This window comes from Echiichthys vipera (assembly GCF_963691815.1).
Source record: "Echiichthys vipera genome assembly, chromosome: 6".
NCBI lineage: Eukaryota > Metazoa > Chordata > Actinopteri > Perciformes > Trachinidae > Echiichthys > Echiichthys vipera.
The window spans coordinates 13700862-13717579 of record NC_139831.1 but is presented as its reverse complement, the minus strand read 5'-3'; the positions used below and the strand labels follow the sequence as shown (position 1 = coordinate 13717579).

At 42.2% G+C, this 16718-nt stretch overlaps 1 protein-coding gene across 1 annotated transcript in view; it reads left to right on the top strand.

Moving 5' to 3' along the window:
* ccdc88b (coiled-coil domain containing 88B) overlaps nt 1–16718 on the top strand; it is a 54973-nt gene that overhangs the window by 19561 nt on the left and 18694 nt on the right. Inside the window, exons 10-22 of the mRNA XM_083915216.1 lie at nt 219–377; nt 2337–2483; nt 2678–2858; nt 3098–3213; nt 3587–3655; nt 5073–5783; nt 5898–6077; nt 8281–8621; nt 8902–9061; nt 10751–11149; nt 14237–14398; nt 14896–15173; nt 15459–15602. Of these exons, the coding sequence (XP_083771342.1) occupies nt 219–377; nt 2337–2483; nt 2678–2858; nt 3098–3213; nt 3587–3655; nt 5073–5783; nt 5898–6077; nt 8281–8621; nt 8902–9061; nt 10751–11149; nt 14237–14398; nt 14896–15173; nt 15459–15602 (3047 nt within the window). The remainder of the gene's footprint in view (nt 1–218; nt 378–2336; nt 2484–2677; nt 2859–3097; nt 3214–3586; nt 3656–5072; nt 5784–5897; nt 6078–8280; nt 8622–8901; nt 9062–10750; nt 11150–14236; nt 14399–14895; nt 15174–15458; nt 15603–16718) is intronic.

Genomic DNA, 16718 nt, shown 5'->3' with positions numbered 1-16718 from the left:
CACACACACACACCTTTCCTACTTCCTTTATTGAACTCTCAACATTTGTTTTACTGCACATCCCTGGTCTGTCCACAACCTTCTTTGACCCTGTCTGTAGTGGTATATGAATGTGTGTGTGTGTGTGTGTGTGTGTGTGTGTGTGTGTGTGTGTGTGTGTGTGTGTGTGTGTGTGTGTGTGTGTGTGTGTGTGTGTGTGTGTGTGTGTGTGTGTGTAGAACCGTTCTCTGCAGGGAGAGGTGAGGGGCATGCGTGCACTGCGGGATGAGCTGGACTGCGCCCGAGAGCGAGCTGCACGGGCCGAGCAGCTCCAGACTGAGCTCCAGAGCTGTAAACACAGATTGCACAGCCTGGAGCTCACACGCACTCAGCTGAAGGTACACACACACACACACACACACACACACACACACACACACACACACACACACACACACACACACACACACACACACACACACACACACACACAGTCATGTTTCCATCACTCCATCACTTTCATTTCTTGGAGACTTAGTCTAACCCTTGACCAAGTCTTCAACCTAAAATGTAATCATTTACATTATATGGGGACTTGCAGTTCCTGCAGTATGACTTAACAGATCTGTCCCACAACATGAGTAATACACGCACACAAACACACACAAACACAGGTCATTTACGTCAGAAAGAAAACAAGCAGCATCATTAAAAACATTCAAATTGCTTCGGCAGTAAGTTTAATATTTCAATTTCATACAGAACAAAATCGTTCTCACAAAGGCCTCATGCAAGAACCGGTCGTACAAACAGATTAATTCTTAAGTGGCTTGTACGATTGATTAAGGAGAACTTGCCGCATTCATCTACTTTCTCGTTTTTTTAATTTTCTCCTAGGTACGAGGAGTTTTTCACTAATAGATTAAATATTTCATTACTTTGAAGCAATTTTGAGTTTAACAATACAGATAACTGTATCGTTAGATATCTGTCAGTGTTGTCTATAGTGTTCTTCAAGATATGAGAAGTCTTTATGAGGCATTTCATGTCAGGTGTGATGGAAATCTCAGGCCTATCACGTTTCATTCGTTATCTCTCAAATTAATTATCTTGTTATCACAGGAAAACAGAAGGAACAAAAATGTATGACCCTGTAGGGCTGCCTTAATTCTGCAGGTGTACACATAAACACACTAGCACACCAACACGCATGCTTTTCACTAAGCGAGGACCTCATATAAACATTACAAGCGAAGGTCACATAGACGATTCCTCCTTTGACCTCTCTGAGTACATTTTTTAAGTACCACTTTATCTCTGAAGCCTTATATTCCCTCTCACGGCCCTGAGCTTTTCAATCAAGAGTGAGTCTGAAAAACTGTGAAGCTCAGCGCAGAGAATGAGATTCTTGTGTGATGTCATCGGGATTTACAGCCTGAAGCTGCTTCATTGACAAAGAGCAGGAGTGTGTCTTTAGTTATTGGAGCTTTTACACCCAAATGAGATTTATTCCAAAGGTAGTATAAAAGAAAATGTGCTCATATCCTTGTAAAACACCTCACAGCGTCCTCACTGTCACCTTCTCAGTCTTATTTGATTTATTCTGCCTTCATACTGAATCTTTGTGACAGCGCACATTAGCTGGCAGGGTGTTGTTGTTTTTTTCCTGTGTTTGGCTTAATAATTCATTTTCACAATTTCACAGTGACCTCTTGTGTGGCTGTCAAAACCAAAGGAGCTAATGTTGAATGTTTACATGTCGTAGTGTTCTCTTTTAAAAGACATTTGCATAGTTATATGCAAATTACAATAACAACAAAATTGTACTCAGCAGGTAAATTGCAGGGATCTGAGATTGCAAGGATATTGCTAAGGAGAGAACTTAAGGGACAAAAAACACAATCAGTCAGGTTATTACTGACATTTTGGATGTGCTCACATTTGGTTTTACAGCTAAGGGTTTTAGATAAACTGGCTAAACTGTCTGCTTGTTTACAACCTGTCTGAATTGCTTGTGTTGACACTTTGTTATAGCAATGTCTCTGTGTTTCCCGAGCTCATTGTGCAATGAAAGGTTATTTAATGCCACAAATGATGGTCAGAACCATTAGAATAAAACCAAAATTGCTGTTAGCGGCAACTCAAGAGGACAAATGTGGATCTGAAATCGATTAAATCTGAGGGCTGCTGCAGCTAAAGACACAGAGAAACAATGTGATTCACTCAGTAATGTTTGGTGTGATTATCCACCCATCTAAGATCTGACTGACTTGAGGACTTCACTTATATACACAGTAGAGCACTGTATACTTAAAGTTTCATGTTTCTTGTCCGTCTGTGTACTGCGCCCCCTGCAGGAGCAGCAACACCTGTGTGCAGCGCTGCAGGAGACCAAAGTTCTTCTGGAAGAACAGCTGGCAGATGCACGTGCGCGCTGTTCCTCGCTAAGGGAGCTCGAGAGGGACAATCTTCTGCTGCGTCAGAGAATAATAGATTCGGAAGCGGTGGGTGTAACTTAATGTTTGAGTGTTTGTGTACATGTTTGTATAAATTTGTGTGTTACTGGCTATATGTGAGGAAATGCCATTCTTCCTTACGATCTGGATATGAGTTTGCACGTTTTTATGGCACAGGAGTAGTATTTCATAATGAATAAATGTGTGTGTGTGTGTGTGTGTGTGTGTGTGTGTGTGTGTAGGAGCGGGACACTGAGAGGCAGCGTGTTGATGAGCTGCTGGAGATGAACATGAGCCTCGAGGCGGACCTGAGGCTCAGCAGCGGCGGCGGTGGTGGCAGCGTTCCCTCTTCGGTGGCAGCGGTTCACCAACGTTTCCTCCAATCAGAACTGGACTCTGACGAGGAGCTGAGCGATCTGATTGGTCAGAGCAACTGCCCTTCCCCACCTTGTCATTTAAGACACTTTAATTAACTGATAACAGAAAATATGTTGAGGTAATACTGACCCACAGGTTATCCATCAAGAATAACAGACTGAATCTCTCCATACATCATTTTCTCTTTTCTTCCATTTCTATTTTTCCTGCCTCTCTTTCTCTCCCTTCCCTTTTTTTTATCTTTCCCTCCCTTTATTCTTTATTTCGTTCTCCGTCTGTCTCAGATCAGAAGCCACTGAGCGTGGAGGTGGGCGAGGCTTCGACGCTGATGCTGCTGGGAGCGGAGCAGGAGAACGCAGAGCTGAGGAGAAGACTGGGGGAGCTGCAGGCCCAGCAGGAGGTCAGAGAGTTATGACTCACATAAATAATCTATAACAGTTTAGCCTTCCTGGTTTTGCACTGAAGTAGGTCATCACATGAGATAACTGTGCTCCTCAGCACTTTTGAAGCACATTTTCAATTCCACGACATGTAAAGTAAAGCTTCTGCACGCCTGTAGTACATTTTATATGTAATGTGACCATCATGTCTTGGTAGGAAGAACCATTTCAGGCAAGAATTATATACCAGTAGACCAGTAGACGCACATCCTTCAAATCAATCTGGCATCATTAAAGTCAAACATGAAAGCTCGTCACTATCTGGGCAAACGAAATGGGCAAAGCAGGAAGCAAAGGTTAGGGGAGTTAAAGCTCAATCTCCTCTTGCCGCAGGCTGATTCTCCAGATGCAAAGGATGAGCTGGCCTGCCTGGAGACGGAGCATCAGAACACACTCAGAGAGGTGAGCTGAGAGGGAAGTAAAGGTTGCTATGGACCTGAATTCAACATATATGGCTGTCAGACACACTGCTGAGCAGCATTAATACACAATTCTGTAAATGTGCCTGTATCGACACTAAATATGCAATAATCATACTGTACATGTGACTTAGTTTTGTGTTAATGTACTGCTGAAACAATTAGTAGTTACGACAATCAGTGATTATCAGTCAGCTTTTTGATTTGTCAACATATAAATAATGCACCGAAAAATAGCACAATACACCAAAAAACAAGACAAATTGAAACGAAATACACAAATAAACAAAACCAACGTGGGTACAGCAATAGCTGAGAAGCCATGCATTCACACACACACACACACACACACACACACACACACACACACACACACACACACACACACACACACACACACACACACACACACACACACACACACACACACCCTCATACACCCATGTATATTTCAAAAAGGGCAGAGAGGTTTTTGTGGTCCGACCAACTGACATTATAGAGCTGCTAAAACCATATTCACACACACACACAAACAAACACGCACACGCGCGCACACACACACACACACACACACACACACACACACACACACACACACACACACACACACACACGTTTTATATGTGTTGACCAATCACACTTTTCACTGTTTCATAGAATTTCCCATTCAGTACCTTTAAAGTCATCTCTCTTGGCTCTAATAACCCTGTGATGGACATTTTTTGACATTAGAAAGATGAAATGATTATATATTATACAGATAATCAATGTATTTAACGATTGCAACCCTCTTAATGTCACACGGAGTATGTTATAAAATAACTGTGCTTGCCATAAAGATATTATGAATATAATGATTGGATATAACTCATAGAAATAACACAAACATCCACCGCAGCCGTATTAAATTATAAAATGAATGCTGTATAGCAGATAACTCTTGATAGCAGCTGTTCAAATATACAAATGCTGTTGAAACCATTTTTATATTGTGTTACATATATTCTCCCTTATTTATGGTCGCTGCTGACTGTTGTCCTTTTCTGGCAGCCCATTTGTGAGTTGTCTGTACTTATTTATAAAGAGGAGCGCCTTTGTTTAGTACTTCTTTGAAAACCAACAAAAAATCCTGTAAATCAATCTCTAATTTTCCCGCATTTATGTGTATCACTTTTTGCTTACTTCTTTTTATTCTCTTGTATTGAACCTGGATGTATTTTTGAGTAAGAATAGTAAGTTCTTTCAGTCTTCTTTTTTTTTTTTTTTTTTAATTCACAATGCATTTAAGTTCAGTCATGTTCAATACATGAGAGGAGCAAGAGAAAAGAAACAAGGATGCAGGAGATTCAAAGCTTTGAAAATTGTTGAAATTTCACTTTCATTGAACATAACTTTTTCAGTTTCAAAACTTGAAGAATGAAAATGCCACTTTGAAGCAGCGCCTTGAAGAGCTGGTGACCAAACTGCAAAGCCAAGAAGACAGGAGGAAGGAAGAAGGAGTGAAGAAGCCAGACAGAAAGGAGGAGGAGGAAGAGGAGGAGAAGATAGAGAGAGGATTTCAGGGCTCTGAATCCTGCAGGGGAGAGGGGGAAGGAAGGGTGAGGATAATGGGGATGAGGGAGAGTAGAGGAGAAATCATTGGAAGCCAGAGGGAAGCAGGAGTTGGGGAAGAGATTCTCCCCGTTGATGGGGGAAAAGGAGAACTATGCGATGAGGAGTCCAAAAGGAGAGGAGAGGCAGAGGGAGGGCAGAAAGACAAAGAGAAAAAGGAGAAAGAAAGACAAATACAGAAAGAACAGATTGCACTAACAACTAGCTCAGAGATCCAAAATCACCCAGAAAGTATAAAAGATAATGCAGAGACCACAGCCGCAGACCAGGCTGTTTCTTCCCTGCCTTGTCCTGATGTGGAGTTTTTGACGAACCGCCTCCAGGAGGCCCAGGAGGAGGCTGACAGACAGGCGATGGTGGCCCAGGACCTGCGCTCCAGGCTGGGAGAGCAGAGCAGGAAAGCCTGGGAAGCTGAGCAGAGGCTGGTGGTCCTGGAGGCAGAGCTGCAGCGCCTAAGGAGAGCTGCAGAGAGTCTGGGAGATGCCCGAAGGCAGATAGAGGTACGTATGTATGTATTGATGGATGGATATATATATGTATATATACAGTATACAGATTCCTGTATGAATAGAGAGACAGATCCCCAGCTCAATATCCTCTTGTTGTTCTCTCAGGTACTTCAGTCAGAGGGTCTGGTTATGGAGGAGGAGCTGTGCCGCCTGCGAAGCCAAACAGAGCTTCACAGGATGCAGACCACAGTCATCGCCACCCTTGAGGGAGAGCGTGCCACACTAGAGAGAGACAGGGACACGCTACGCAGCACCGTGGATGCCCTGCGCACCGCCCAGCGCAAGGTTGAAGAGTACACACACACACACACACACACACACACACACACACACACGCACACGCACATGATGCAGCTGTGACACCAAACATTTCCATGACCACAGCGAATGTCATTTTACTGCAGGGAAGATGAACGAGGGGCAGGGGAATTGAAATGCACAAACCAAATAAAAGGGAGCAGAGTTTTTATGATGCAACACAAACCCCAACTAAGAAAAATATCTTGGATTTCTAATAGCTGATCTTATTATACTGTTATCTCTTTAAATATTTACCGGGTTACATTAAATGCATTACATCAGATAGAAGCTCTGCTTGCCAGATAAATGTGTTTTGTCTTGAACCTATAACTGAAATATAATATTACTGCACAGAGAAAATGCTCAGCAGGAGGTGGATTTGGCAGCGTGAAGTGAAACAGATGAGTCAAGCTGAGAATGAAACAACATGTTTTTATACACCCAGTATTGCGAGAGTGGGTCTGTTTTGAACTGCGATATTCACATGGTGACGAGAAACTCATCTACACTCAAAGTGTCCGTGGGTTCAAGGAAAAACACAAACCAGAAATCATATTTTTCACACACAATGTAGAATTGGAGATTTTCTGAAAAAAAAAGAATAATGTGTTTAATGTAATATCTGCAGATAAATTACAAGACATCATAGAAAATGCAAGCTAAGGAGAAGTGCAGTGCTAAGTCAGCATTAAAGAAATACCATAAAAGGGATTCATAAATACCTCCCATTCAGAGTCATACATAATCCTTCTTCAGATGTTGTAATCTTCGACTGTATTACCCGCCCTCTTTTCATAAAGCAAAGATCCAGTCATTGTTGTTCATGTTGCACCTGAACATCCACTAACCTAAACACCACTGCATATTTTACTCTCTGTACTGACTTTCTATTGTCTGCAACATGCAGTTTACAATTCAACGCAAATGAGCAAGTTAAAAATGAATGTGTTCTGCTTTGAAGCCGTGCAGCTTTGTGATCCCATAAAATCAGGTCACATCGATATAAAAAAAACAGAGAAAACAGTGGAGTATTCCTTTAATTTACAAACAGTACAACAGCCTCTGAATGTGACGGCATGAGGAAGTAAGAAGTGTACCACATCAGGCCTGTCAGATTAAAATGTGTTCATTTCAGTGCTCGATGATTTACTTCATGAAACAGTTTCCATTTGTGTTCGAGGTAGACTTTGTAGTCTGACCACCAGAATGAGAAGTAAAGACTCAGAATTAATGGAGACTATAACAGCATGTGTTAAATGAAACATGAAATGCACTCTGCTTCTTTCAGCTGTAGGGGTGAATAAAACCCAAATAGGAAATTACAATTCATCGACATCCTCTTTCTTTGTTTCCTTGTTGTCGAGGTGAGTTTATGGAACTCCACCGCATTGAAACATAACCAACAACAACCAACGTTGTATTTATTTGGTCCTGTCATTTGGTTAATTCACCTAATTTGAATTCTTGGAAATGTCGCAAAGATTGATTGAATTTGCATTAATTAATGGGATGTGATTCTAAATCTGGAGGCGACTAATTATAGGGCTCCCTGTGGAGTTCTGTGTTACTCACCAAAACATCTTTGATCTCTGTGTTGTGTGATTTTTTATTCTTTTTATACCGAAATCTTTATTGTTTACATCCACGTTGTCAAGCTTGTAGTCTCATTCTGCTTCACTGCCTTTGTTGGCACATTGCTTTAAGTTTCTTAGCACATTTCAAGTTAAGTCAAGTTTACATATAAACCAAACACAAACAATACAACTTAACAGATTGTGTTTTTTAAATTTATGATTCAGTGACAAACGTGTTGTGCCAGTTTGAATTTTGGTGTAAAAGTGAGTCAAACTGGGCCGGCCGGTGGCTTGGTGGTAGAGCAGTTGCCCCATGTAAAGAGGCTGAAGGTCCTCGACCTGTGGCCCTTTGCTGCAGGTCTCCCCCTCTCTCACATACCCCATTTCCTGTCTGTCCTATCTAATAAAAGGCTTGAAACTGTCAAAAAATTATCTTTAAAAGTATATCAAACTGACAGCAAATTCCTGGACTTTTCTGATTTATGTCTCTTTTGTTCTTCTTATTATTATTTGATTCACCACTGTGCATGGACGACCAAACTGCGTTCTTCTGAAATTAATAAATGTATCTAATCTAATGTGGCATTAATTATCCATCTTGTCTGTTTTGCCAGAGTGAGCAGTTAGAGCTCGCCACTCAGACTCTCAGGGCAGAGGTGGAACGACAAGGTCGGAATTTGGAGACTTCTCGTCGTCGGGAGGAGGAGCTGGAAGTAGAGCTCCGCGAGGTCACCATGGAGGCCGAATCTCTGGCCCGGACACGAGACCAGGCGCTGCTGGAGGCGTCCAGGCTGGAGCAGGAGAAGGAGGTGTGTCAGTCGGAGTTGGACGGCCAACGGAAGGAGGGGAGGCAGAGAGAGAGGGAGGCTGCGAGGCTGAGGCAGCAGCTGGAGAGCACGACCCTGGCCCTGGAGCACAGCAACCAGAGAGCTCGGGCTCTGGATGCTGAACACAGGTACACACACTCCTGTTCACGCATTAACCTTGATCAACAGCTGAGGCACGCAGTTAACTTTACAAGGCATCAGAGAGATGTACTTCGCTGCACCATGTATTTATCTTTAATGTCAATTCTATCTTCATCCAACCTGTGTCTGACCTGTGCTGTGTGTGTGTGTGTGTGTGTGTGTGTGTGTGTGTGTGTGTGTGTGTGTGTGTGCGTGTGCGTGTGCGTGTGCGTGTGCGTGTGCGTGTGCGTGTGTGTGCTCCGTGTGTTTGTGTGTGTGTGTGTGCAGACGTGTGTGTCAGCAGCTGTCAGAATCCAAGGAGCTCTGCACGCTGCTGCAGGACCTGGAGAAGGAGCTCAGCAGTCAATTAACCAGCATGGAGGAGGGTAAACAGCAGCTGCAGGAGCAGTACGCCGACACTCAGGCCAAGATTAACTCACTGTCCCAGGTGTGTGTGTGTGTGTGTGTGTGTGTGTGTGTGTGTGTGTGTGTGTGTGTGTGTGTGTGTGTGTGTGTGTGTGTGTGTGTGTGTGTGTGTGTGTGTGTGTGTGTGCATGTGCTTGTGTGACATGCTAGTTAAGTCACTGCAGGGATGTAATGCAGGGAAAACTCCCTCACTCATCTTATTTAGACAGCAGAAATTCCCATCAGTCATAATCATAAAAATAGTTCATTTTATGATGCTTCTGTCTGTACTGCATAATAATTCATTGTATTCATACTGGAAAAGTGACAACGGTCAGTATTTGTTTTTTCAGTTGTGACGTAACGCCCCTTCAAAGTACTATTTCCAGGTCCAAAACTCGTATTTCTGCAGTGCGGCAGTGCTGTGTTCTTCGTTGTTTGAACAGATCTTGGTAAAAAAAAATGTAATTTTACCGCGTTCCTATCGAAGTGGCGTCTCAAGAAAGAAGCGACCGTAAAAGCTTTACAGGTTCGGCCGTTGTGGTTTGTTTTATTCGATGAGTGTTTTGACCCAGAAATAGTATTTTTCAGACTTAAAGACTGAATACTTAAAGAGTGCCATTAGCATCCCATATATTTTCAGAGTGTTGTTAATGGACATTATTGTCCCAAAGTGGAACGAAAACTACGTCCTGCTGAACACCTCAAAAACGTGCTGGGTTGCATTTTGTTGATTTGATTTTAATTAGGAGTTGAAATGCACAACAGATCAAAAAAAAGTATCATGACACAAAATCCCAGAGGATAGCACTTATAAAAGCATTACTGTAGTAAAAAGGTTGTCCTCGATTGAAACAACAAACACAGCCCCTCTTGCAACTCCACACCCATGGTTCAAGCTTCCTGAACCATCAACACTGCTCACAGAGCCGCCTTAACTTTGGTTTAAAAATGTCCTTTTTTTGGTTTTGTTTAATATGCGGCGACAGGTTTTTTCCAGAAGGAGATCTCAGTATAGAACATTAGCAAAAAAGACGGTTGTGAAACTTAGTGATATGTATATCATCTTTCAATGAAATCATATATGAAGATATCATCATGATACATAATTACATCATCTAAATTGATAACAACAAGCACATACTCTTTTTTCAGAAAAGCTAATGTGTAATATTTGGAGTTTATATTTTTGCACTTCTCGCTCAGTATTTTTCATTTGTTACGTATTAAATTTCAAATTAAAGGAGAGAAATAGACTTGGCCATGTGGTGATTTCATAGTTCAAGACTATTTATTTGTTGAATTACCAGAAAACGTGTTATATTGTGATGCATATCGAGATATGAAATGACTTATATCAGGATAGAAGATTTTGGTTAAATCAACCAGTGATGTCACAAAATGATAAAGTAAATGTTGGAAATACATAAAAAAAAAAGAGCTGATTAAATCTTGGAAAACACATTTAGCTTTATTCTTGTTAGATTGATACCTGTCACTGCAGTGAATCATTTCCACTTAGTTCACACTGGAGTACGTTAGTTGGACTGTAATTACTGTATAGAATTAGTACGCAGTATGAAATTAGGCCACGACTAAAAATATTATCACAGGAAGATCAGTCCTTTGAGAACATATAGAGTCAAATTAATTGAGTCTAGATATGTACTGGATTTGAGTGGTGAAGATCACTGTATAATCTTTGAACACTGCGCCTCTCATCTCTTATCAGGACCTTTCCAGTGAGCAGGGACGTTCCCAGAAGCTGTTATCTGAAGTCGAACGTCTGAGCCGAAAACTACAAAAAGCAGAGGCTGAACTAAAGACGACAACTGATGCTCTCGACCAATCAAAGGAGAGAATAGAGTGGCTCTCCCTGCACCTTAAGAAAAGTGAATCTCTCCTCCAGTTGGAGAAAAGAAGAGGAAGTGCGGAGGTGGACGCTACATCTAATCCAAATTCAGACTCCTCAGTCGAAACACACAGTAGTCAGACACACACCCAGGAGGCGCCACATCAGGATCAATCCCCTGCAGCTGGCAAAGGTTGCGACCTTTTCGTGACCCATGATTATTCCACAGGAGAGACGGAGAGCCAGCTGAGGGAGAGGCTGACGGAGCTGGAAAGAGAGGTGTGTATCTGTTTGAGTATACGATATGTGTGGGAGCCTGTGAATCTCATTTGTCTGTGGGGTTCGGTCCATCTCCTTTGTGATGGAGATGATCTATGTCATGTTGAAGTTCTTGCTCAGGGGATGCCTGACGACTATCAACTCACAGAAGGCCTCCACTTCCACAAGTGCAGCACTTTATTTCCAGGACTTACCGCTTTATCTCTGCTCATCAGTTTTTATAATGTCACCTCGGCTACTGTTAATCTTCCTTATCTCGTCTGCTGCTCTACAGCTCTTACCCTCTCTCTTCTCTTTCCCTCTCTCTCTCTCTCTCTCTCTCTCTCTCTCTCTCGCTCTCTCTCTCTCTCTCTCTCTCTCTCTCTCTCTCTCTCACACACACACACGACACACACACACACACACACACACACATACACACACACACGCTCACAAACTCTAACGTCAAGCTGTAAGGGGTATCTCTGGCGCTGCCAAGGTCAGGAATTTCATTCTGTGCTTTTGCTCGGGAGGTATTGTGCTGCATTAATGCTGTCAGGATTTAAAGTTTTAGATTAGGATGGATGAAGCAAAGAGCTAACAACTGCATCACCAGTACAGCGATAAAAAAATCTCTATTATGACTTACAGTTTTTCTCAATTGCTAAAACACTAAACCCTGTTGTCTGAACCAATTTCTCTGTTGCTTGAACCGACTGATTGAATCAATCACTCTTTTTGCAAAACCATGAGCACTTTTCACCTGTTCAGACACAACTTACCAACACATTTTAATTTGCATAATGGTGAGCACAGGTGGCAAAAGTCAAACACAATTAAAGCACGGTTGTCACTACTTGAACACAACAACTCAAAATTGATCACACTTGTGGCTAATGATGTGAGGGAATATATAAAGCCAGTTCAGAGAGCACTGATTTGTGAGGCACAACAATGGATAGAAATCTGAGAGGAAGAGTTCGTGTGAGAGGAGGTCGAGGTGGTCAAGGTGGTCGAGGTGGTCGAGGTGGTCAGCGAAGACAAAGAACAGCAATATCTGATGAAATCAGAGCTACTGTGATTGACCATGTTCTTGTCCATGGTATGAGCATGAGGGAGGCCGGACAAAGGGTACAACCAAACACTTCACTGTGTCCACCATAATCCGAAGATTTAGAGAAGAGAACAGGTCTTTTTTGACATTATAGTACAGTATGTAAATGTTTAGAGCAAATTACTGTATGAGCTATTACAGTATATACTGTACCACAGTATACTGTAAGTAAATATATGTTTCAGTACATCGCTGTGCCAATGTACTGTAGTATTGTAATGGAGGGTTAGTCTAACTGTCTGCAGGCCTAGTTTTCCATGTATATTTTTTGTAACTGCATGTTCTCTTTTTGTAGAATTGAAACACTGTCATAGGGGGGTGGGAGGACAGGTGGCACATGTACACAAGTGGCAAATGCATACGATTTCTGTTTGTTTTGTACAAGGGCTGCGTGTAAATGCACAAGATTTCTGTTTTTTGTCTTTGTGTACAAGTGCTAAATGGACAGGTTTTTTGTTTTGCAACATGCATTCAGCTTCATGTCCTGAGCATTGTGTTTTCTATTTTTCTATGTAGTGTTTAGTGACTGCTCAGTAGTGTTTTTAATTTTGATTGACTTGGGGCACGATTTGACAACAAAGTTCAGTTTTGGGCACAGATTGAACTGTTTTGAGGTGAAAGTTTGGTTTTGCAAGAAGAGTCTGAGGTTTTGTGAATGTAGCTTGAAAATTGGGGTTTGTGTTCAAAGTTTAGAGAAAAGGAGAGAAGCTTTCAAGAAAAGGGTCTTAGCAATCGAGAAAAACTGTAAAATATCAGAAGTATGATCAGCTAATTGTAAAGTATCAGGAGGAAAAGTAAGTTGTATTAGATTACTAATCACGGTGCATTAATACGTAAGCAGAATTAAATTGGAGTAGTTGCTTGAGGTGGAACCTGTTTTCTCGTCTTTTTATCCAGCTCGGTTGTTTAGTCCAGTGGTTTCCAACCTACGAGTCCGGTGCTCTCCTAAAGGTCACAATATAAATCTGAGGGGTCATGACACATTTGATGAGAAAGAAGAAGAGAGAAAGTTCTGCTACATACATTTATATTTCCTTTTTGGGGACGTTTTTATTTAATCTTTGTTGTTTTTGCAAAATATTATTATATGATGAATATTTTGACCTCTTTCGGCCCAAAACAGTTCATTTAATGAAATCATCTGAGAAGTTTAGACAGGAAAGGTCTTTTTAATGGCACTGCAAACAACTCCTTTGTATTGTGATGACCAGACACTTTTTTGCAAAAGGTCACAAGACAGAAAAGTTAAAAACTGGTTTAACAATACGTCATTTTCTGCTGCTAAGGGGTCTCACTATCTCAACAATGACAAGAGACGGCCTTTTTGATGACGTTGAAACCAGCATGGTTCGGTCTGGTGCTGGAAGCCAATGTGAAAGAATCCAAAATGAAAAAAAAAGGTTTCCGCACATCAAAACTGGACTTCAGACCCTCCAGATGACTCTGTGGAGTGTTTTGTTGCTTTGCCATTACTGTTCAAATAAATTTACATTGTTTACTGGGTGTCGAGCCAAGGTTTGATGATGTGCCACAAGCTTTTTTTAGTTTCGTATAAAAACACAGGATTTTTATACCTTCATCAATTTTGAAAAAATACAACATTGTCTGTTCATTTTTAATCTATGCATCGCAATGCACAATCAACACACTCATTTATTAATCAGGGCAGATTTCACAGTCAAGAGTGTGAAATAAGTCTGCACATTTTCTGAGTGGATAATAAGATTTCAGGTGTTACAGGTATAAACCAAAGATTTGGATGACTAGAACATATTTTATGTATTATTCTTCTCTGCAGTTACAAACAGGATGCATCTCTGTGTTTAGAGACTGGCACAAATGTCACATAAAGCTGCTGCCTGACAGCTGCAGATGAGGTCGAGGTTTGAATAATATGAATATCTTGAGGGTGGGAGTGCAGCCGCTGATGCAGTTGCCTCTGAAGCCTACATGGCTGTGGACGCTCTCTCAGTGTGAACATTTCTCTCCCTCAGAGAGCGGTGGCAGTTGCAGGACAGGAGGCTTTGTTGTCGCGGCTGTCTCAGTCCCAAGAGGCGTGTGAGCACCTGAAGGAGCAGCTGGAGGCTCTGCGCCGCCACTCCCTCAGCCTGCAGGACTCCTGCACCAGACTACAGACACTCAACACCCAGCTACAGGTGCTAAACACACAGAGAGGGCATGACTACAGCTGGAATCATTTATTCAACCTGCAAACAATAGAGCTTATTGGACTCACATTGTTTTTAAACTTTTTGGTTTAAAAATGAAAGCAAATAGACTGGTTTTGATAATTAGACTCTGGCAATCAATTTGGACATCATTTTAAGCATTAATTACATTATTGGTGTACCAGACTGCTTTAAAGCGGACATATTAGGATCATTTTCAGGCTCATACTTGTATTTGGGGTTTCTACTAGAACATGTTAACACTTTTTCTCATAGTGTCTGTCTGAATATACCTGTAGTCACCCTCTGTCTAAACACTTTTAGCACCAGTCTCTTTAAGACCCCCTCTTGAAAAAGCCCAGTCTGCTCTGATTGGCTTGCGAGAAAAACCTGGCTATCTGTAACTTCAAATGTTTGGGTTGTTGTGTTGCTGTAAGACCCCAAACATGTAGGCAAAGACATGATCCGTCTGCTTTACAACACAGGTGGAGCAAGCTTCTCTAAACTCCCAGCATGCAGCAGCGCTGGCGCGCGGCAGTGAGAGCGAGGCCCGGTGCGCGGCTCTGGAGGCCGAGTCCAAGGTGTGGGCGAGGGAGCGGGAAGAGTCGGTGGCCAGGATGGAGGCTCAGAGGTGGGACCACGAGCGGATGACTGCTCTGCAGCAGCGGCAGGAGGTAGAGCTGGAGGAGCTGCTGGACAGACACTCTCAACTGAGGAGCAACAACCGCAGCCTGGAGGCCCAGCATAGGGAGCTGGAAGCCAGGTACACACACACACACACACACACACACACACACACACACACACACACACACACACAAACACACACACACACACACACACACACACACACACAGCCTGCATTTAATTAGACCCTTTCATAAACTGAAAAATATTGTCTCTTTCTGTTTATGGCCTATTTCTCCGAAAAACAAAAAAATACACACAAATCCACAACGCAACCTTTAAAGACACACACACTCTCTGTCATTGAATTTAAACCATTATTGTTTTCTATTGGGGTGAATATTGTGTTTGCAATCTCAAGGTACAAGGAGCTCCTGGACGGTAAAACCCAGCTGGAGGAGAGAGAGCGTGAGATGAAGATGGAGAGAGAGAAGATGGAAGCAGAGGCCCAGAGGAGACTGGAGAGAGAGCGAGATCTGGAGAGGCTGAGAGAAGACAACGCGAGGTAGCAAATCCACTCACCAATCAGATTCCTCAGCATCATGTTAATGAGATGTGATCATCAATTCACTCCTCTCCTCTCCTCTTGCTGCGTGCACGTTGCCTTGACTATAGGGGAGCAGCATTAATGTACTACTCTACATGAAGCACAGGCAGCAACACGGGAGCTGGGTTGAATGCAAATGTACTGTAGGAATGCACAGAATGCATTTTCTATTCCTGATTAAAGGCTTTTTGGCCCAAAACAGCAGCACAGATTTAAAAAGCACAAGACATGAAACAGCAGGAATGGGGAGCAACAATGTAGGTTTGTTTGGATATTTTACCAAAAGAAGAAGAATGAAGGAATTCATTATTTTAATTTGATTTATTTGACAGTCTTATATGTGGACTTACAGTTTTACCTTAGATTTTTGTTCTTACTAAGATTTGAGGTTAAAAACAGTTAAGAGTGCTCCTGATTACATTTAATCTTGGGGGTTGAGGGTATATAATGATGAAGATGAAGATGATGATGATGATGATCATACGATACTTGTGTGTACCATTATTAGTTATTCAACCAGATATTCATCATCATATTGATGTGATTTACTGTGGCAGGATGTCAAGCTGGACACACTTTGCGTGTTTCCATTAAGGTAAAATGTGGCCGCTCGGAAATTTTCAGGCCACGCCCTCTCAAATGGTCGTTCACTCGCCATGTTTCCATTACAAAAAAAAGGCCCCAGGCGGATTTACCAAACTCCGGAGGTGTTGCATCACTCACTGAATGGGTTTTGTTTGCCGGTGATCAGCTGCTCAGTGATACAGCCGTGCGCCGCTCTTTCTCAAAGTGAGAAATACAGAAAAGTTGCAGTTTGACTTAAGGTGGCCCGTATGATTGTGTGTCAACAGTGTCAACTTATGTACAAGTTACATGAAAGAAAACACTCCACCTTAAAAACTTCTGGTCGTTGTTAACCAGTCAACCCGCTTGCAGAACGGTTTGTGTTTGTGTGTGTGTGTGTGTGTGTTTGTGTATGTGTGTGTGTGCGTGTGTGTGCGTGTGCGTGCGTGTACTCAGCACTCATTTAAACAAGTCCGTGCAAAGAGGCCTGTGCACAGATCATTTTCTGCG